The 23,400-nt window shown below is 39.5% G+C and overlaps 1 protein-coding gene across 2 annotated transcripts in view; it reads left to right on the top strand.

Moving 5' to 3' along the window:
- The window catches only part of LOC120515924 (tolloid-like protein 2), a 361,663-nt gene that overhangs the window by 313,264 nt on the left and 24,999 nt on the right, over window positions 1-23,400 (top strand). For both annotated transcript variants that reach the window (XM_039737306.1, XM_039737298.1), the window contains 3 exons: window positions 7,670-7,850; window positions 15,049-15,174; window positions 17,201-17,328. In XM_039737306.1, the coding sequence (XP_039593240.1) occupies window positions 7,670-7,850; window positions 15,049-15,174; window positions 17,201-17,328 (435 nt within the window). The remainder of the gene's footprint in view (window positions 1-7,669; window positions 7,851-15,048; window positions 15,175-17,200; window positions 17,329-23,400) is intronic.

The raw sequence follows: 23,400 nt of genomic DNA, 5'->3' as shown, positions 1-23,400 counted from the left end.
TCAGCTAGCTCCCTCCTATTAGCAACATTTACAGAAGCCAGAGATAACCAATCTCTTCCACAAACCTTTCGCCAAGCACTAATCACTGTCTTTCCAAAACAAAATAAGGACTTATTACAATGTGCATCATACAGACCAATTTCACTTCTGAATAACGACGTTAAAATACTCTCTAAAATCATAGCTAGAAGGATGGAGAAAGTGCTCCCTCAGTAATATCACAAGACCAAACTGGATTTATTAGGGGCCGACACTTATCTTCAAATCTTCGACGCCTGTTTAATGTAATATACTCACCAACTAAATCAAACACCCCAGAAATATTATTATCATTGGATGCAGAAAAGCATTCGACATGATTGAATGGAAATACCTTTTACTATTTTGGAGAAGTTTGGGTTTGGCCCAACATTTGTGCATGGATTAAATTACTGTATACTAACCCAGAAGCTTCAGTTTGCATCAATAACATTTGCTCAGACTACTTTAAACTAGAACGTGGCACAAGACAAGGATGCCCTTTGTCACCACTGCTGTTTGCAATTGCCATTGAACCACTGGCAATACATTGTCGAAATACTGATCAGATAAAGGGGATTAGCAGAGAAGGACTGGAACAGAAAATCTCATTATATGCAGATGACATGGTACTGTATATATCGGACCCAGAAAATTCTGTGCCTGCAGTCTTAGCAGCACTCACAGAATTTCAAAAGCTCTCTGGTCTCAGAATTAATCTGAATAAAAGTGTACTCTTTCCGTGAATTCGCAAGCATATAATATTAGATTAGACACCCTTCCTTTTATCATTGCAGAACAGTTTAAATACCTCGGGTAAACATCACAAGTAAACATAAAGCTCTTTATCAACAAAATTTCGTCGCCTGCATGGAAAAAATTAAACAAGACTTGCATAGATGGTCAACCCTTCATCTCACACTAGCTGGAAGAATTAACACTGTTAAGATGAATATTCTTCCTAAGCTCCTTTTTATTTCAAAACATACCAATATACATTAATAAATCGTTCTTTAAGCAATTAGATTCAACAATAACCTCATTTATTTGGAATTCTAAACATCCACGCATCAAAAGAGCGACCCTACAAAGACAAAAGGCAGAAGGTGGCATGGCTCTACCTAACTTCCAGTTTTATTACTGGGCGCAAATATACAGTCGATAAGAACCTGGACACAAATAGAAGAACATACACAGGCATGGACCGCAATAGAAGTAAAATCCTGCAGTACTTCTTTGTATTCCTTGCTTTGTGCTCCAATAAACACACGTTATCGGCAATACACTAATAACCCAATTGTGCTCCACTCACTTAGAATCTGGAACCAATGTAGAAAGCATTTTAAGACGGAGAAGCTTCTTTCTGTGGCACCCCTGCAAAAGAACCACCTCTTTCAACCCTCACAAACATATGCAGTTTTAATATCTGGAAAAATTTGGAATTAACTTGCTTAGAGATCTTTATATAGACAACGTCTTTGCATCCTATGAACAATTACATTCCAAATTTAACATTCCAGCTACAAATTTCTTTCACTATCTTCAAATCAGGAACTTTGTTAAACAGAACCTTCCAGATTTTCCTCATCTTGCACCCTCATCCACGCTGGAAAAATTATTGCTCAATTTCAAGGAGTTAGACTCCATCTCTACAATATATAAAATCCTTTTACAATCCCTTCCTTTCAAAGATCCAAGAGGACACTGGGAAAATGACCTCTCAATTAATATATCAGAAAAGGAGTGGAAAGTAGCAATGCAGAGAATTCACTCAAGCTCCATATGCAAAGCATACAATTATACAACTCAAAATTATATATCGAGCACATCTGTCTCGACTAAAACTCTCCAAAATGTTTCCAGGGCATGATCCAACCTGCGAACGTTGCAACCAAGCCCCAGCCTCACTAGGTCACATGTTCTGGGCCTGCACCAAATTAACATTATTCTGGACAAAAATTTTTAATTACCTCTCAGACAGTCTTGGACTCACAATCCCTCCTAACCCATTAACAGCTGTGTTTGGGGTTCTTCCAGAGGGTCTTAAAGTGGAGAAAGACAAACAAATTGTGATTGCATTCACTACACTGTTGGCACGCAGACTTATTCTGATAAACTGGAAGAACCCAAACTCTCCTCTTTTAAGTCAGTGGGAAACTGATGTGTTATATTATTTAAAATTGGAAAAATCAAATACTCAGTTAGAGGATCTGTGCAGACTTTTTTCAAAACATGGCAGGATCTAATCAGTAATATTTTGAAATGAGTTTATAAAGCACAGAGAATTTGTTGATTTAGGTATTTTTTACAAGCCTTAAATTTTACACCATTTGGCTTGCTCTCTCTCTCAAGGGTGGGGATCGATCTGTTCTTAGCATAATTCTTTTTTTTGTAAAAACTTGATTGCTATGTATTGATTGTAATAAAATTAATAAATAAAAAAAAAAAAAATAAATGTGCTGATAAAAATCAGGCTGCAAGTAGCCGGGTATTCCATCCCCCCACCGACTTAGAAAATGCACAAACTTCTCCCAGCTCATGCCTTGATTGATTTTCTGGGAGTGAAGTGGAGTTTTAGAGTGGAAATAATAGATCGTTATTTGGAACACACGCATTTCATGTCTGTTCTGTTTCTACAGTAATCTGTGTAAACACATTGTTAAAACAGAAACGTTTTTTATATTCTAGTAGTAGATGACAAAATGTAGGCATAAACTATATAATGTATGAAGCCTGAAGTATCCAAGAAATACTTTCACAAGAGGTACATTTGATTTCAGTCTGTAACAGCCGGTGTAATTTATGATACTTGTAAAGGTTAGCTTTGTTTTTTTTTTTTAGCCAGTTTTATTATCGCAGCCGCATTCACGAGCCCAAACACACCTCACCCCCGCATCTGACACTGCTGTTTTCACATAGACGAGCTGTAACAGATGTAAACTCAGCTCCCTTCTACGTCGGAGCAAGAATGCACATACCATTGCTTGCATACTAAAGTATCAGCAGGCACTTTTCGTGGCATTACACACATTTTTGAGCATGCCCTCTGCACACTACTTGTGACTTTAGGCGTTAGGAAGTCCGTAAATAAATAAAGGTAAATCGTGTCATAAAATGATTTCTTCAAAACGTTGAATGTTATTTATTTGGCATGGACATGCTCAAAAAATACATGTGTAATGCCACAAAAAGTGCATGCAGACATGTCCGTCCCAAATAAATAACATTCAACGTTTTATGTTTATGTTTTTATTCTAAAATAGTAAGACTAAGAGCAGTTTACTTCTCAAAACGGAGTGGTACAGGATCGAACTCACAACCTTTTGATTCCCAGTCAGCAGCTGATTCTATTGCACCACAGAGGCAGTCATAATAACCGGCTGTCAATGTCGCATGTTAAGGCGGCTTTTTGTTTCTGCAGTTATATTTTTGAATAAAAGCGCAATTGTTGTGTTAGATTTGTACCTTTTGTGAAAGTATTTCTTGGATACTTCAGGATTCATTTTGTCATCTACTAGTAGAATATAAAAAACGTTTCTGTTTTAACAATGTGTTTACACAGATTACTGTAGAAACGGAACAGACATGAAATGCGTGTGTTCCAAACAACTCCCAGAAAATCAATCAAGGCTTGAGCTGGGAGAAGTTTGTGCACGTTCTAAGTCAGTGCGGGGGGCGGCTTGGGGTGTAATAGCCGGCTGCTTTGCAGCCTGATTTTTATCAGCACATTTAGATGACAAAAGACACTGGTGGAGAGCTGTGAACAATTTTAAGAAGCGATTTAAGGTGGGATGGATTTACGAGTTTTTTCGTAGGCTCTGGTAATTCTAGTGTTAATTAGCAGCCAAACAATAATGAGATACATAATGAACCAAAACATGACCAAAATACAATATCTGATAATAAAAAGGGTGGAGTCCCCTTGGAATGTTGATTTGCTCAGGTCCTCAAAACATTTTAACAGTGCTCTTAGAAAAGATTGCTATTGCACAATGAGAGCAACAACAAGCCATAGAATTAAAGAAAGGGTTTAATTAACAGCAAGACTCGGTGCCTAATTAAACAACTGGATGGAGTGAAATTGGTTGGAGTTTGAGGCCCTGAGTTAGTTGGTCTTCTGTTGGCTCACTCACGTCACATTTCATTTTGTTTAAGGAACGAAATAAAGCAATTCAGAGGAATAATGAAGAAATTCCGGGGAACAAATCTTAAAAAACAAGTCAATCAAAATTAATTCAATAGCAGTTAATTAGCAAAAACAGGTCACTAATTAAGAAAAGGGTTAGAATGGAAACCTGCAGCCACTGTGGCCCTCCAAGACTGGAGTTTGAGATCCTTGCCTTACAGTCTCTCCAAAATTCTTCTCTGTAGAATGTTGCAAAGCCGTTAACTGCTGGTGTGAAAATTTATTTGGTTTAAAAAAATAAATGTAAAAAAAAATGTCCTTTGTCTAAAATGATTTTATTACTTGTGAACATGCCATTTATTAGTCTAGCTCAATGTTTCTCGACAGTTCTTTACTTCCATGATACTGAGTCAGCTCCGCAATATTCCATCTTTAATGGTTTACACATCACATGGGAGCCCAACAGTGTAGTGTGTGTGTGTGTGTGTGTGTGTATATAAAGTGCCTTATGAAAGTATTCATCCCCCTCAGTGATTGTTCTGTTTTGTCACATTACCATTAGGAATTAAAATGTTTTTTAATTTAGATTAAAAATATAGTCCAAATTGTTAAAGTGGAATGAAAATAAAATACCTTGTATATATGAAATAAAAACAAATATAAACAGAAAAGTTGTGAGTGCAAATGTGTTTAACCCCTTTGCTATGAACCCTCTAAATAAGATTGTCAGACGTCACATAATAGGTTGATTAGAGTCAAATGTCACATGATTTGTCACATGATGTCTGTTCTGAAAGGCCCCAGACTTTGCAACACCACAAAGCAAGCTACATGAAGACCAAGGAGCATTCCAAACAGGTCAGAGACAAAGGTATGGAGAAATATAGATCAGGGCTGGCTTATAAAAAAAAAATCCCAAACTTTGAATATCCCATGGAGCACCATGAAATCCATTATAACAAAATGGAAAGAATATGACACCACTGCAAACATGACAAGAGAAGGCCACCCCCCAAAACTCACAGACTGGGCAAGGAGGGCATTAACACTAGAATCCCTGAAGCCTACGAATAAACTTGTAATCCCCGGCCATCTTAAATTCCTTCGCACCGTTCCATCAGCGTCTTTTGTTTTGTAAATGTGTCAATCTGCACAAGCAGCCTGCTATCCCATTCCCCAAACTGACAGAGCTAAAGTGAGATGCAAAATCCTCAGAACTCAAGTGTATTTGTCTGGGTTTGAGGTGTCTGGAGTTGTATAGGGTAAGTAATATGTCATTATTTGGAATAACGATTCCAAGAATAACCCCAAACAAGCTACAAATATCCAAAGCTGAAATGGGAGAATCTGTCCATAGGAACACTCCATAGAGCAGGACTTTATGGAAGAGTGGCCAGAAAAAAAGCCATTGTTAAAGTATAAAATAAGAAAACACACTTGGGTTTGCTCAACAGCGTGTGGTGGACTCCCCACTATGGTCAGATGAGACTAAAGTTGAACTCTTTGGCCATCATGGGACACATCATGTGTGGCACAAACCCAACATTTTCCATCAACCCAAGAACAACAATCCCACTGTGAAGCATGGTGATGGCATCATCATGCTGTGGGGATGTTTGTCATCAGCATGGACAGGAAAATTGGTCAGGATTGAAGGAAAGATGGATGGCACTAAATAGAGGGCAATTCTTCTGGAAAACCGGTTTCACTGCCAGAGATTTGAGACTGGGATGAAGGACAATGACCCTAAACATACTGCTAAAGTTACACTGAAGTGGTTTAAATGTCTTGGACAAAGTCAAGGTCCCGACTGCAATCCAACTGGGAATGTGTGGCATGACTTAAAGATTGCTGTACACCAGTGCAACCCATTGAACTTTTTTAAAACGAGAACAGTCCATTCAGCCCAAAAAAGCTACTTCATTCTTCTAAAATAACATCAAGTCAAGTTTTGAAAGTCCCTCAAGTCCTACTGTCCACCACACTACTTGGTCACTTATTCCATAAGTCTGTGGTTCTCTGTGTGAAGAAAAAACTTCCTAATGTTTGTGCAAAATATACCCTTAACAAGTTTCCAACTGTGTTCCTGGGTTCTTGATGAACTAATTTTAAAGTCACCATCTCGATCCACTAAACTAATTCCCTTCATCATTTTAAACACTTCAATCATATTTCCTCTTGATCTTCTTTTTCTTATATTGAAGGCTCAGCTCTTTTAATCTTTCCTCATAATTCATCCCCTGTAGCCCTGGAATCAGCCTAGTCGCTCTTCTTTGCACTTTTTCTTGTGCTGCTGCTGTGTCCTTTTTGTAGCCTGGAGACCAAAACTGCACACAGTACTCCATATGAGGCCTCACCAGTGCGTTATAAAGCTTGAGCAGAACCTCCTGTGACTTGTACTCCACACATCAGGGCGCGATATAACCCAACATTCTGTTTGACTTCTTAATGGCTTCTGAATACTGTCTGGCAGTTGATAGTGTCAAGTCCACTACGACTCCTAAATCCTTTTTGTAAGGTGTACTTTCAATTTTCAGACCTCCTATTGTGGATTCAGACCTCATATTTTTTCTTCCTATGTGTTTACATTTATTGACATTAAATTTCATCCAAGTCCAAGTCCCTCTGTGATGATTCAACAGATTCCAGATTATCTGCCAATCCACCTATCTTGGTATCATTTGCAGAACTCACCGTCTTGTTACTTATATTCCAATCCAAATAATGTATTTATTAAAAATAACAGCAGCCCCAGCACTGACCTCTGTCTTAAAGGAATTGGCTCAACTTGGCCTTGAGGAATGGGTGAAAATCCCAAGGGTTAGATGTGCTAAGCTAATAAAGAAATCCCCAAAGAGACTTGGAACTGGAATTGCAGCAGGACTCTGCCAAGTACTGTATTAACTTTGAATACTTATGCACACTCATGAGTTCTGTTTTTTTTTTTTTTTGTTGTTCTCTTACTTCTCATTTACTTGTCACAATAAAAATATTTTACATTTTTAAAGTGGTAAGCATTTTGTGCAAATTAAATAGTGCTAACCCGCCAAAAATCCATTTTAATTCCAGGTTGTAATGCGACAAAACAGGACAAACACTGATGGGGGTAATTATTTTCACAGTATTATAGTTGTAGACTCAGAGTTTTCAAAATATTATGATGTTAAATCTTCAAATGTGATTTTTTTTTAAGAAATGTACATTATTACCAAATCCTGTTTTAGCTTTGTCATTGTGGGGTATCAAGTGTTGCTTAATGTAGGAAAAAAAAATTAATTTAAATTATTTTAGCACAAGACTGCAACATAACAAAATGTGAAAAATTGAAGAGGTCTGACTTACTTTCTGAAGGCACCATACAGTATATACTGGCAGCAAATCCTCAGGTGGTGTTGTAAAAGTAGGATTCATGAATATATAAAGGCTTCTTGAGGAGGTGGTCTGTTAGCACATATTACTGAGGAGAATTTTGGCAGCTCTCTTTGTCATAGTTCAGTCTTTTTTTTTTTTTTGCATTTTTTTTAGGTTTGCAAATATGACTATGTGGAGGTGCGCAGTGGACTGTCTACAGACTCAAGGCTACATGGGAAATTCTGTGGCTCTGAAAAGCCTGACGTTATCACTTCTCAGCTCAATAACATGAGAGTGGAATTCAAGTCTGACAACACAGTTTCAAAAAAAGGCTTCAAGGCCCACTTCTTCTCTGGTATGTTGAAGGTTAGAGATGCTAGGTGGGTAAATTAGGCAATAAGGGACAATCATCTTGTTGCATAAAAATGAATGATATTAGAACATTAGAACAATCTAGATGAGAACAGGCCATTTAGCACAACAAAGCTCCTGTTCACTTAATTCCTCCAAAATAATGTCAAGTCGAGTTTTGAAGGTACCTAATGTCCTACTGTCTACCACATTACTTAGTAGCTTATTCCATGTGTCTGTGATTCTCTGTGTGAAGAAAAACATCCTAATGTTTGTGTGAAATTTATGCTTAAGAAGTTTCCAACTGTGCTCCATGTTCTTGATGAACTCATTTAAAGTCACAGTCTTGATCCACTGGATTAATTCCCTTCATAATTTTAACACTTCAATCGTGTCTCCACTTAATCTTCTTCTTATTATTATTAAACTGTAAAGGCTCAGCTCTTTTAGTCTTTCCTCCTAATTTATTCCCTGTAGCCCTGGACTCAGCCTAGTCGCTCTTTTCTGGAATTTTTCCAGCACTGCACCCAGTACTCCAGCTGAGGCCTCACCAGTGTGTTATAAAGCTTGAGCAGAACCTCCTTGGACTTGTACTCCACACATCAAGGAGCTATATAACCTAACTTTCTATTAGTCTCCTTCATGGCTTTTCAACACTGTCGGGGAGTTGATAGTGATGACAACAACAACAACAACATTTATTTATATAGCACATTTTCATACAAACAGTAGCTCAAAGTGCTTTACATATTAAAGAATAGAAAAATGAAAGACAATTATAAAACAAAATAAATGAACATTAATTAACATCGAATAAGAGTAAGGTTCAATGGCCAGGGGGGACAGAAAAAACAAAAAAACTCTAGACGGCTGGAGAAAAAATAAAATCTGTAGGGATTCCAGACCATGAGACCGCCCAGTCCCCTCTGGGCATTCTACCTAACATAAATGAAATAGTCCTCTTTGGATTTAGGGTTCTCACGGAAGGGCTTGATGATGATGATGGTCACGTAGACTTCTGCCTTTTAATCCGTCCATCATTGTTGGAGCATCATGAAGCTTTGAGTAGGTGGAGGTGGCGCAAGCCACCACCACAAAGAAACCGGAAAAAGAAACAGAAAAGAGAGTAGGGGTCAGTACATAGTCCACTTTGACTCTGAAATCCTTCTCATAAAGTGTACTCTCGATTTTCAGACCTCCCATTGTGTATTCAAACCTCACATTTGTACTTTCTACATGTAGTACTTTACATTTACTGACATTAAATTTCATCTGCCACAAGTCTGCCCAAGCCTGTATGCTGTCCAATTCCCTTTGCAATGATTCAGTGGATTCTGGGTTATCTGCAGATCCACCTAGCTTAGTATTTTTAAAGCTTAACCAGCTTGTTACTTATATTCTTATCCAAATCATTTTATATATATATATTAAAAATTGCCATGGCCTTAACACTGATCCCTGCTGGACACCGCTCTTAACATCACCCAATTCAAATGAGGTCCTCACACCCTCACCCTCTGCTTCCGTTGTCTGAGCCAATTCTGCATCCATCTACACACCACACCCTGAACTCCCACTTCTTTTAATTTGATGCCCAACCTCTCATGTGGCACCTTATCAAATGCTTTCTGAAAGTCAGAATAAATAATATCATCTTCTTCTCTTTGATTGTATCCTTTTGTTGCTTCCTCATAGAATTCCTGCATGTTGGTAAAACACAATCTCCCTCTTCTGAACCTATGCTGACTGCTCAGTAAAATTTGTGTTCTTGTATGTGTTGCTCCATCTTTTCCTTAATAATTCCTTACATTACTTTTCCTGTGATGCACGTTAAGCTTACTGGCCTATAGTTGGTTGGATCTGCCCGATCATTCATTTTATATAACAGGATAATATTTGCCTATTTTTAAATCCTTCAGAATTTCACCAGTGTACTGTGACTTCCTAAAAATATGTGTCAAGGATTTAGAGCTATACTCGCTATCCTGCTTAAGAACTCAAGGGTAAATATGATCTGTTCCTGGTGATTTGTTTGATTATGGCCTATTTAATCTGAGCAGCTCTTGTCCCTCTACAATTTCCAAATTTCTCAGTACCTCCTTAGTCGTCCATTTTACTGTTGGAAGGTCATCTACTTCCACTCATGTGAAGACCTCAGAAACAGGCGAGTTTAGAGCATCCTCTATTTCACTATCTGTATTTTAAATTCTCCTTTACTATTCCTGATGCACTTCACCTCATCCTTGACTCTTCTTTTACTACTAAAATGCTAGATTGGATTGTGTTTCGTCTTATCTCCTGTATTCTTCTCCAACTGCCTTTTAGCCTCCCCAATATCCTTCTTAATGGTTGTCCTCAAGTTCTCATGTGCCCAACAACTCACGTCAAGATGGAGTATATGAAAATTGAAAAATGAATTTAACCCTGACAGCAGCAGGGTTCTGAGTTAAAAAATAATTAATGATACAGGAACATGACAGATTCACATTGCAGAAACATAAAAAATCTGTTCAATGCCAGTGGCATTTGACCCAATTCTTATCTTTAGGCATATCCGACATAGAGGCAACCTATAGTAGTCAATAGAAAACATGTTGATTTACAGTATGTATGAAATGAAGGATTATTTCCACAGTGCAGATCAAAGTGGATAAAATGATTTCATGTTTAATTTTAATTTGAGTAGATTTGCTCTGTCCACCCTAAACTAGAATATTGTCACCAAAATAAAACAGTATTTAAGGAAACCGCATCCACCACAAATTAAAGGGGTGCAGGCAATCATAGCTTAGGCATTGTAGTTGAATTTTAAAATAAATGTTAGGGTGCCAACCAGGTCATTCCATTTAATAACGGTGCCAGCAGCAACAGAAATAGTGCTTGGTGATACAGAAAAACACTTGGCTGCAGTGCCCCTCCGGGGTGGCGCTTCATCTTACTCGGAGTCTACAACTAAATGAGATGGCACCTTCTAGGAGCACCTCAGAGTTATAGTCCTCCATCCCGAAAGGGCAGAGTCAGTTTCCCTCATTGGATGTCTTCTCTGCGCTGTGTTAGCAACAGCGCCCCCTCTTGTCCTTCAGATGAGCCCAGAAAGGTGACACTCTGACACGCAAATGTGACAGTGTCAAAAGCTTTATAGATAAAAATTTGCAGAAAACTGTTAAGCTACCAATCCTCATCAACATTCCAGATTATCACTTCTACCTCCCAGTCCTCTTTGTGTAAATGTCCGAGGTTACAAATAACCAGGAGGCTTACTGTATTCCCTGTAATACACATTAAACAACATCAGACGTGTTCCTTACCTTGAATGCAGAAGCTCTGAAGGGCAAGAAAAACACCTTGAGTTCTCTGTGGGCTGTTACTTCTGTGCACAGACTTTTTGTTTTGGATCTCTGTCGGGATTTGGACCTCATGCAAATGTTCATATGAAGAACCTGACAGAAAATCAAATCTAAAGATGAAAAGTGGGGACTGATTATTTTCCCCTGTGGTCTAAACATATCTTGAAAATGAAAAACAACAGTCAAAATTGGTTAAAAGAAGAGTCAATTGACTTTAGGTTTTCTTCAACAGGGGAATGTTTGGCACTGGCACTCTACTAATTAAAACACACAGAGTATTACAACTTATTATTCACAGTTTTCATGCTGTTTATAAACGCTTCTCGATGAGGGGGAACACTAATAGCTGCAAGTCCAGACAACTTTCTCGGCTCTGCACTCCGAACATGTGCTAATCAGTTAGCAGTCATCATGTGTGTCATTTTCAATATGTCCCTCAGACTACAGTCCCCACATGCTTTACGACAAATCCCCATTTCTCCAGTGCCGAAGATGTCTGCAGCCAATAAGCTTGTATCACTCAGCCTTATAATCATGAAGTGCATTGAGTGGTTAGTTATACTCTCTCTCAATATTCTCAGTCATCCATGGTGGTACAGAATGGACAGTTGAGTTATTCTTATCATCTAAGCATCAATATCTCTTTTAAAAAACGTTTTTCCACTTACCGAAGCGGCTTCCTCAGTTCCTGATTGAATTGGCTTATCACCAGGAGTTTAAGATCTTAATGATCAATGAAGTCCATGATCAAGCTTGTGATTAATCAATCACATAATGAATGAAAGTCATTTATGGGTGAAATACTAGGGCAGTAACCAAGAACATTGAGGAAACTGACCTTTCTAGGTGGGTGGACATCTCAGTGCTTTATGTGAGCAGTGTGTGTAGATGCCACATGGGCTGGATGGGCATCTCAGCCTGGAGAGGGGATGGTTCCTTGTCTGAACAGGAGACTCCTAATGGACAGATAAGCATCCCGGCCGGGGAGGAGAAAGGCAGCAGAACCGGTAGGGAGAACTGGAAGGGGTAGACAGACAGCCCATTGAAAGGAAAAAAAATATCACATGGGTTTTTTTTTACTCCCCCAGCACTCTAGATAGCAGCAGCCCGGGATATTGGCGCCCAGTGGAAAGCCAGCAGGACATGCAGGGAGATGTTGCCTGCTGGGGTCACTGGGTGCCACAAGAAGAGGCTACAGGGAGACAAGCTCCCTGCTGTGATGGAAATCCATTTGACCCGGAAGTGCTTCTATCGGGCAGTGGGGCCGCACTCCCTTGACCAGGCGAGTTAGAGTCGGGAGGACAAAGCTTGCGAGAGGGGAGTGGAATCGGCAGAAGAAGAGAAAGAGAAAGAGAGAGAAGAAACTGAGCAGTAATGGTTGGTGATTTGTGCACTGTGTGCTGGAAAAGGGAAGAAAAAAAATAAAAGCACGTTGCTTTTGCACTCGTGTGGTTTGCCTGACTGTGTCCAGGTTTGGGAGCGGTATGGCCCGCATTTATTCGACGTGTCAAAAATGTTAAAGAAAATTTTTACACATCACAACATCTCCATTGCCTTCAAGCCTTACAAAAACATGTTCACCCCAAGGTCGTGGTCCCATGTTACAGACAGAGTAATATGGTATATGCACTGCAGTGTCGGGAGGATTGCAGCAAAGGGTACATTGGGGAAACAAAGCCACTGGTGGCTAAACGTATGGCGCAACACCGGTGAGTGAATGCATCTGGACAGGATTCAGCAGTCTTCACTCACATAAAGTCTTTGAAGATGAGGATGTTCACTTCCTGGACAGTTCGAAAATGGGTGTGAAAAAGGCAGTTTACGTGAAGAAATGGCTGTCAATAAACAAAGGAGGAGGATTAAGATACCATCATACAATAGCATCATCTCGGGGCATCCTTGGGTGTTTCAGCACAAATGAGATTCATCCATCATGTGTTTGATCGATCTTGGACTTGATTGATCATTAAAACCTAAATAACCAAGAACTAAGGAAAGTACTAACTAAAAGAAAAGTGTGACCAGGAAAAGTGTGACCAGGAGACCAGAATAATTTAACTCTTGATATTGAGTTATTGGTTAGTCATGACTCACCTCGAGCCCACAATCCAGACAAACTGGACATATTTGTGATTATCTACCATACAAATAGCCAGCCCCATAATGCTTATCCATTTTTAACAAATGGAACTCATTAGAATTCTGTTTATTGGCTTTACCTCAACATGTAATTCCATTATCTCCCTTCAACTAGTAGGACAGTCCACGGTTTTTGGACTGAACACCATCTATCTAATTGGATCTAGGATTTTTAGACTGCTAGGCCTCAGACTGTTGGGACTGGGGAGTCACTTAGAAAATCCACAACACCTCAAGACTGTGTTCCCAGCCCATTGCTCCTTTTTCTTCTTCACAAGCAGTTATGTTGCCAAGCATGTCATCAGGTTTGCAGTAGTGCCTCTGATCAATTACCCAATGACAGAGAGGTTGTTAAACTTCTCACTGAATGGTGCAATGGCACCAATCTATTTGTCAATGTAAGCCACACCAACCAGCTAATTTTGGACTTTAGGAGATGTGGAATGGGTCACGTGACTTTGACGTTAATGGGGTTACTGTGGTAGGAGTTTAGTATTATGTTTTCAGGGTCCCACAACACTGGGGATCTCTCTTGGTCCCTTAGCGCAGCCTGTCCTAAATTTTCAAAAGGCTATAAAAGTCTTTCTGCCTCCCAGTATGCTCCTCAGCTTTTGCAGATGCACAGCAGTGAGAATACAGATGAGCTTTGACACTGCGCAGACTGCCTAGCTCAGGTGTAAACCTCCCAAGTCATCACTAGAGCCACATGTCCATCCATGTTAGACATTTATGAGATGGCTGAAGAAAGTCCTTTCCTTCTTTGTAGGCCCCTCATACCTCCTCAACAAACTGTTTGCCCCATTCCATCCAACAAGAGATATTGTAGTATTCATTGCCATTCCAGTAGACTCAAAAATGTTTTCTACCACCAGGCCATAAAATTGTTTGTGTAGCACCCATACAATCATCTGTTTGACCTGCAACCAAGACTCTGACATGAAATCAGTTTGCACTGTTGATTCAGTTTTATTCTCTTATTACTTGCCAAATACATGTTGCACAGTTATATGTTTTTGTTATGAGCAATACACAAGTCCAGAATGAAATGTTGGGGTGCCAACTGGGTTACCCTGTTTAGAGAAACACCAAGATCAAACAAAAGAATAGGCTCACAGTGCTGTAAAATAGAACAAGAATGACGTCTGCTTTCAGGTAACGTGATAAGGCTCCGAAGTGCAGTCCAGCAAGTTGCTTGTCCCCAAATAAGTCGCCTCCTTCTGGGAGTGTCCTACTTTTATAGTCCTTAGACAGGAAAGGGCGGAGTCACTTGCCCTGATTGGGCGCCTTCTCTGAGCTGTCTGCAGGAAAAGAGACAAGACAGTCAGTGGCAGCGCCCCCTCGTGTCCTGAGGTGGTAGTGCTTATCTTTGATGAGCCTAGAAGATGACCCCCTGATGCGCATTCGGGACAATATAAAATGTTTTTACTTTTTATTGGTAATTTCTTATCTGCTGCTTTTTAAAACTGTCATTTGTATCAGCTGTGATGTTCTACCCTGTGCCATGTGGCTGCATTTTTCTACACTAATAGAATAAGCAATAAATACTTTTCAATGCACCTCAAGGTATAAGTAGAATAATATAAGATAAGCTGAGTTAAATTTATATTGAACACAATAACATTTTACAGTTACAGAGTGCATGTTTGTTATTAGTGGCAGTTTTTAAATGGAGCAAAGAAACCTGATGGTTTTCAGTGTCTTTCATTTGATCTACAGATAAGGATGAATGTTCCAAGGACAACGGCGGCTGTCAGCACGAGTGCCTCAATACATTTGGCAGCTATACTTGCCAGTGTCGAAACGGTTTCATTCTTCATGAGAATGGCCATGACTGCAAAGAAGGTTTGGATTTCCTTTTAAATACCCTAATAAAGTTTTAGAGGTGGAGTGGGAAAAAATATGGCTAGCTGTGCCATATGGCTGTGGCAGACAAGGGGACACCAGTCCAGCATTGAGACGTTAGAGTAAGTCACTAGGGACTAAACACTGTTATGTGTATAAAAATCAGGGAAGGAATATTGAAGATGAAAGCCGTTAATATAGTAATTGAAGTCAAAAGGATGACATCATTAATCCAGTCAAGAGGTTGTTTTAGTGCTTACTGCTTATTTACCATTTTCATTTTAATAAAATACTCTAATTTTCTTAACGGTAGGCATATTTGAGACCAGCAAAAATAAAAAAACATACTGTAGGTGAGGAATAAACATATGAAAGTGCAAAGTATAAGTAACAGACAAAACTACACGGCGGTCTTTCTGGGTCTACCTGTACAGACATTGACCCAGGAGACACTTTCCTTATCACCTCCTTATCTCTCTCTCTGTCTTTCTTCATCTGTCTTGATCCTGGCCATTTCATCCTTCCAGCAGAGTCTTCACTCCCTTTCTATTCTCAACTTTCTCAGTGATATTTGTGCCATGTGGTAGCTTTAAACCCACTACTGGCGTCACATCAGGCCAGGCCCTGGAACACTAGACATTCTTTTAACTACAGGGATACCAGGGTAGAATTGTCACTAGTGGCTTCTGGTAGCCTTGCACCACTCCTCCTCCTTCTGTTTCACCTAAAAGGCCACATCTTCAAGATACCCTCTCTGTTGTTCATTCTTATAAAGGAGCAACCCTGTTCTGGGCCTAAGCAGACAGGCAGGATAATATTAGCATCATGTCAGGCCTCCTTGGACTTACCCAGGGATGGATGGATGGATAGATAGATAGATAGAATGAAAGGCACTATATAATAGATAGATAAATATAAATGAAACACACTATATAATACATAAATAGATAGACAGACATGACAGATGCTATATAATAGATAAATAGATTGACACTGTATTTAGATATGAAAGGAGGGCTGGATTAAGATCTTCAGAGGCCCTAAGCACTTAAACGATTTTGGTGTCCCCATATATATCTAATTCAAAATGTAAAAAAAATAATGAACTTGGGAAAAAAAATATTTTTTGAAATGAAACAAAACTTAGAGTATGAAGGAAAGTCTTGTTTATTTTTGTATACTTCCACTTTATTTATTTTTGAAAAGGTTTCTCGTACTTTTTCTAATTGCAGAGTCTTTGATCAGATCCTCAAAACTGATCTTACATAGCACATCTGCTTCTATACTTAGTAGAAATAAGGCATCCAAGAGTATTTTTTAGGAAGATGTGATCCTTTAACCATTTCAGTAATTCTTTTTTTTAATTTATTTTTTTCCTGAACTGTTACTATTATATCTTTCACTTGGCTGTTATAAGTTGCATTGAGTACATACAGTTGGAGAAATATGTTTTTGTGTGTGTCTTCATTTCAGGCTGCAAAGCAACACAGTGTGAATATTTTGAGGGGGTGGTGATTCTTTTCTGTACACACGACATTTGTAGGTTTGGAGTTTTGTTTGGTTCAAGAATCCGCCTAAAAAGTGACGGAAATGCACATAGTTTTCTCTGTTTTTAACCAAAAAACAAATTAGGCTCTTAATTCTCCTAAATATCTTGCAAATATCTGTCCATACTATTACTCTGCTAGGGATGAAGTGTTCCAGTATAGCCTAAGTGAGGATATTTACTGTATGAAGGCTCACACCTAACCCATTTCAACCCCCAGAGTATAATGCCTACTGATTTCTGAAGATATTCGCCTTAAACACCATCCAGTGTGTTTTAAGGCCAGTTTGTTTATATGCTGAGCAGAACCTCACCACTCCGAGCCCTTACTGCAAGGGAACATGTCTCATGTAGTGCAGCATTTAAACAGCAGTCACTGCAAAACCTGCTAATTGCCACCTTTTTGGCAAAAGTAACATGTTTCAGTCAAATCTTGTCTTTAAACACATGTAAAAATCCACACTTGCTCTTCTTTTGAAGCTGGTTGTGAACACAAGGTGACCAGTGCTGAGGGAGTGCTGAGTAGCCCCAACTGGCCAGACAAGTATCCCAGCCGGAAGGAGTGCACCTGGGAGATCTCATCCACTGCCGGACACAGAGTGAAAATTGTAAGTGCAACTGACTAGGCTCACCTACTTGTGTGGCGGCATACGTGTTGTCCTACTGTATGTTCTATTGTAATGCACCCTAGAATGGGACTTGCTGTGTTGTATATAACATACTGATTATTTGATTGATTGACTCATTGATTGGTTGGTTTGCCTTGTGTAACCTCCACTACAATTTTAAGTTTGGCTTTGTTAAATATTTCCCATGAACCAGTAACAGAACATTAAAGAAAGGCTTGTGGGTTTGAATAATATCTTCTTCTTCTTCTTTTGGCTGCTCCTGTTAGGGGTTGCCACAGGGGATCATCTTCTTCCATATCTTTCTGTCCTCTGCATCTTGCTCTGTTACACCCATCACCTGCATGTCCTGTCTCACCACATCCATAAACCTTCTCTTAGACCTTCCTCTTGACTTCTTGCCTGGCAGCTCTATCCTTAACATCCTTCTCCCAATATACCCAGCATCTCTACTCTGCACATGTCCAAACCAAGTCAATCTCGCCTCTCTGGCTTTGTCTCCCAACCATCCATCCTGAGCTGATCCTGTAATGTACTCATTTCTAATCCTGTCCATCCTCGTCACACCCAGTGCAAATCTTAGCATCTTTAACACTAGAATTACCAGAGCCTACAAAAAAACTCGTAAATCCAGCCCACCTTAAATCCCATCACACCTCTCCGTCAGCGTCTTTTGTCCTCTAAATAAATGTGCCGATAAAGACAAGCAGCAAGCAGCCTGCTATTCCATCCCCCCACCGCCGCAGAACGTGCACAAAGTTCTCTCAGCTCATGCCTTGATTATCTGGGAGTGAAGTGCTGGAGTTTTAAAGTGGAAATAATAGATTGTTAGCTGGAACACATGCATTTCATATGTGATCTGTTTCTACAATAATCTGTGTAAACATATTGTTAAAACAGAAACTTTTTCATATTTTAGTACTAAAGGACAAAATGTTGGCATAAACTATATAATACTATACTATATAATGTGTGAAGCCTGAAGTCCAAAGATCAAATAAACACTTTCATAGAAGGTTTAAGGATAAGACAACAGCTTCCGAGGTGTAGCAGTAAGATTGGCTGACTTGTAATCAAGAGTCCCCAGTTTGATCCCGACTGCTTCCTATATTTGCCGTTTTCAGTAGAGAGTTGCTCTTATTGTTAATATTATACAGTACACACATACTTGGTTTGTACATTTTTTCACTTTTATTCTCTCAGTCATGATCACAATACATACTACCGCCTTAGGGATCTGACGCTGCTAGTTTTTATTTGAAACTGGGAATAAACTGTAGATGTGAGTGGTGTTTTGAGGCAATGGAACTGGACATTCTCTGATCTGGAGGGATAAAAGCTGACACACATTAAGTTTTATTGAGTGTTCCTGCTCACGCTAAATTAGTATACACTTTATGGTCTATGATGTCAAAAAAAAAACAGAGACACAGGTATGATATTTGGAATTATTCATTTTATGACCTGTATGGTACATTTCGGAAAACATTGCGGCACGGCTAGAACATTATTCATATTTCTTCGCTTAACATCGTGCGGTTGTGTGTTGTTTTTTTTTTTCTGATCTTGCCAGTCCGCAGATGTTGCTGTATGGTGTTGCGTATGTTTGTGAACTGTTAACATTTGAATTTGATGATTGCATATAGTGCTGAACTGACCTCTCTGTACTATTCTTTCCTCTGCATGTCCTGGAGTACAAAAGAAACAACACCATACAGCAACACGTGGGGACTGGCAAGATCGGGGGTAAAAAAAAAAAAACACACACGGTCACTGATTACAAGCGCAAGATGTTATGCGAAGGAATATGAATAATGTTGCATCCGTGCCACAATGTTTTCTGAAACGTACCATACAGGTCATAAAATGAATAATTCCAAATATCATATATACCTGTGTCTGTGTTTTTTTTTTTTGACATGATACACCATAAGGTGCATACTAATTTAGCGTGAGCAGGAACTCTCAATAAAACTGAATAAAAAATAATCAAGTGACGGTGAGATACGAAGAAGGCAGATTCACCAGCATTTGTGTGTCATCTTTCTATCCCTCCAAATCAGAGAATGTCCAGTTCCATTGCCTCAAAACACCACTCACATCTACAGTTATTCCCAGTTTCAAATAAAAACTAGCAGCGTCAGATCCCTAGGGCGGTAGGTAGTATGTATTGTGAAGTGAAAAAATGTACACCGTCTGTTACAGACGCAAACCAAGTATGTGTGTACTGTATAATATTAACAATAAGAGCAACTCTCTACTGAAAACGGCAAATATAGGAAGCAGTCGGGATCAAACTGGGGACTCTTGATTACAAGTCAGCAAATCTTACTGCTACACCTCGGAAGCTGTTGTCTTTTCCCTGAACCTTTTGTGAAAGTGTTTATTTGATCTTTGGACTTCAGGCTTCACACATTCTTTAGTTTATGTCAACATTTTGTCCTTTAGTACTAAAATATGAAAAACGTTTTAACGATGTGTTTACACAGATTATTGATGAAACGGATTACGCAAGAAATGCATGTGTTCCAAATAACAATCTGTTATTTCCACTCTAAAACTCCATGACTTCACTCCCAGATAATCAAGGCATGAGCTGGGTGAGCTGGGAGAACTTTGTGCACGTTCTGCGGCGGTGGGGGGATAGAATAGCAGGCTGCTTGTCTTTATCAGCACATTTACAGGACAAAAGACGCTGACGAAGAGGTGTGATGGGATTTAAGGTGGGCCGGATCTACGAGTTTTTTCATAGGTTCTGTTAATTCTAGTGTTAACTCTGCTACCTCCAGCTATGTCTCCTGCTTTCTGGTCATTGCCACCATCTCCAGCCCATATAAAATAGCTGGTATTCTGTACTGTTGATCCCAAGTATTTAAACTAATTAACCTTCGCCAGCTCTACTTCCTGCATCCTCACCATTCCTCCGACTTTCCTCTCATTCACACACGTGTTCTGTCTTGTTCCTACTGACCTTCATTCCTCTCCTCTCTAGAGCATATCTCCACCTCTCCAGGGTCTCCTCAACCTGCTCACTACTATCGCTACAGATAACAATGTCATCAGCAAACAACATAGTCCACGGGGACTCCTGTCTAATCTCGTCCGTCAACCTGTCCATCACCATTGCAAATAAGAAAGGGCTCAGAGTCGATCCCTGATGTAATCCCACCTCCACCTTGAATGCATCTGTCACTCCTACCACAGACTTCACCACTGTCACACTTCCCTCGTACATATCCTGTATAACTCTTACGTACTTCTGTGCCACTCTCGACTTCCTCATACAATACCACAGCTCCTCTTGAGGCACCCTGTCATATGCTTTCTCCAGGTCCACAAAGACGCAATGTAACTCCTTCTGTTCTTCTCTGTGCTTCTCCATCAACACCCTCAGAGCAAACATTGCATCAGTTGTGCTCTTTCTTGGCATGAAACCAAGCATGGGTTTGTATAATATGCATCTTGATAATTTCCATTGACTAATTTGTCATTGCCACCTCACATATACAGCAGTACAAACTACTTTATTCACTGTATTCCTCAGATAAGTTGTACTTTGAAGGCAGCCTTGTCATTGTACTATTCCTTAAAGTGAAGTTTAAAAAATTAATATATACAGAGTTGCCTTTTACTCCATGTCTCTGCTAAGAATTGAAATTAGAACTGAATAGAATTAAGTTGTAAAGAGTTTCAATATCCTGGGCTCTTTAGTAAACATTGAAGCAACTAGCATTGAAGAAATACTCTGCAGAATAGCACTTAATCGCTCTACAATGAAGGCTCTCACCAAGGAAAGGAAATAACACTCAAAACAAAGCTCAGACTTGTCCACAAACTCATTTTCTCAATTTTCAATTATAAATATGAAAGCTGGACACTAAAGAAACAGGACAGAAAGAAGTTTGACACATTTAAAGTTTGGTGCTGGAAAAGGATTCTCTGCGTGACGTGGACCTCCAAAAGAAGTAAAAAAAAAACGATTTTAAAAAAGAGATCAAGCCGGCTATGTTGCTCAAAGACCAAATGATGAAGTTACAACTGTCTTATTTTAAAAAGAGAGATCATTGGTGAAGGACATCATGTTTGGAAAGATCGAAGGAACCAAGTGAAGATAGCGACCTGCAACCAGATGGCTGGACATGTTGACAAAAAACATGGAGATGGCACTGGAAGACTTCGCTGGATTAGCACAAAACCAACTTCTTTTTTGATTTGTAATTCATCAAGTTGCTATGACTTAAACCCTTATCAATGGCACCTAACATTGCAAAGCAGTCGATCTTTATTGTACACTACTTGTAACAGCAAGTCTTGTTTTCCAAGTCATGATATTGGACAAGTATGCAAGTACTTTGCATGCTTAAATTCTTGTTGTAAAGTCAAGTCAAGTGGCTTCATCATCACATTGTCCATATACCACATTGCTGTGTACAGCGACACATAAAAACGTTCCCCAGGACTGCAGTGTAGCATATCCATAACTACATAGGACAAGTGCAAGACAGGTAAAGGACTATACCCTGCAATAAATAGATAAAGAAAATAATAAATAATAGGTAAGTGAATAGGTAGTAATGAATAAATGATGACAACAGCAACAGTAGTGACAAGTGTAACAAAAATATGTCTATAAATTCACAACTTGGCCAGATCTGAGGACAGGAGGGCAGCACAGAGTTCAGGGTCTGGTCAGCCAAGCTGTACAAGCTGTTACAGAGCCTGGCAGAACTGGATTGGATGAAACCGAACCTTCTGCCACATGTAAATAAAACAAAGAGACCCTGGGAGGGGTGGGAGTGGTCCTTCACAATACAGTAGGCTTTGTCAATGAAACACTTTATAAAGAAGTCTTTAATGGAGGGTAGAGAGGTCCCAGTGATTGCTTCTGCCGTATGCACTATCCGTTTCCAACTGCAGTTCCCAAACCAGTCAGTGACAGAGCTGATCAGAACACACTCAATGGCGCCCCATGTTGAATGTTTTGAGAATTGTGCACCTGCTGCTCCTTCTTAGCTATTACGGTCAGCTGCCAGGTGCACACCCAGGAATTTGGTGCTCTCAACCAATTTCGCTGTAGAGCCCACGATGTGCAGAGGGGTGTAGATAGCATGGGCCTTCTTGAAGTATATACCTGTAGGCTTAAGTAACTCTTTTTTGAATTAAATAACACATTTAAGGAGAAAAGCCTTCCTTGAATAAACAGTCTGGGAATTGCCCTGGTATGGATTGGCACCCTGTCCAGAGTTTGTTCCGACCTTGAACCCTGTGCTAGCTAGGATAGCCTCCAGCAGACCCCCGCAACCCTGTTCAGGACTAAGCAGGTTAGAAAATGACTGAGGGACTCTGGGAATTGGATACTTAACCTGAAAATTGCTCCAGGGGAGCTGTACAATGGCTGCCCCAGCGCTGTGACCCCCAAATTTCATACAAAAAGACAATTTCCCATCTGGAATTAACAAATGAAGAAATTAGTTTTTCTTTAACTTTAGGTTTTGCACTCCAGGTTGTTTTAAACTGCGCTCAGAACCCTAGTCGGGTGGTCTAAGTTGGAGTTTCCGGCGTGTGTTTATTACTATCTTTATATTCACTGCATTCACTTTTGCATGTTGTGTAGCTTTATGCTAAATGCTAGCTATGTGTGTGAAGATTCAAACTTGTGAAGTCTGAAGTGTTGTCTATGAGCCGTCCATAGACATGAGGATACTCCTCTGTGAGCCAACGCAGTCTCAAAATTAAAAGATAAGTGAAAGTTATTCAAAAACATTAGAAGTACAAAATGCTGGCTTGTTAGGTCTCCTTCAGGTGTGTGTGTGATGTTAAGTCTGCAGGTCAGATATAAAGATAAAGGGGAATGCAGACGTGAAGTTAAAGGGGCTGAAGAGCTCAGCGAGTCCCATTGAAAGCTATTTATTTACCTTTGGTAGATGCCCTTCAAACTTTATTTCAGAATGTTTTACAAAGTGGTGAATTTTTTTTTTTTTTTCTTAATGTCTTTCATGGTGAGACGTTTTTGAAAATGATTTCCACAGCAGCACATCTTTATTCTGCATGTTT

Source organism: Polypterus senegalus, chromosome 1 (genome assembly GCF_016835505.1).
Source record: "Polypterus senegalus isolate Bchr_013 chromosome 1, ASM1683550v1, whole genome shotgun sequence".
Classification (NCBI taxonomy): Eukaryota; Metazoa; Chordata; class Cladistia; order Polypteriformes; family Polypteridae; genus Polypterus; species Polypterus senegalus.
The sequence above is the reverse complement of the archived record's forward strand: the minus strand, read 5'-3'. Positions and strand labels throughout refer to the sequence as shown.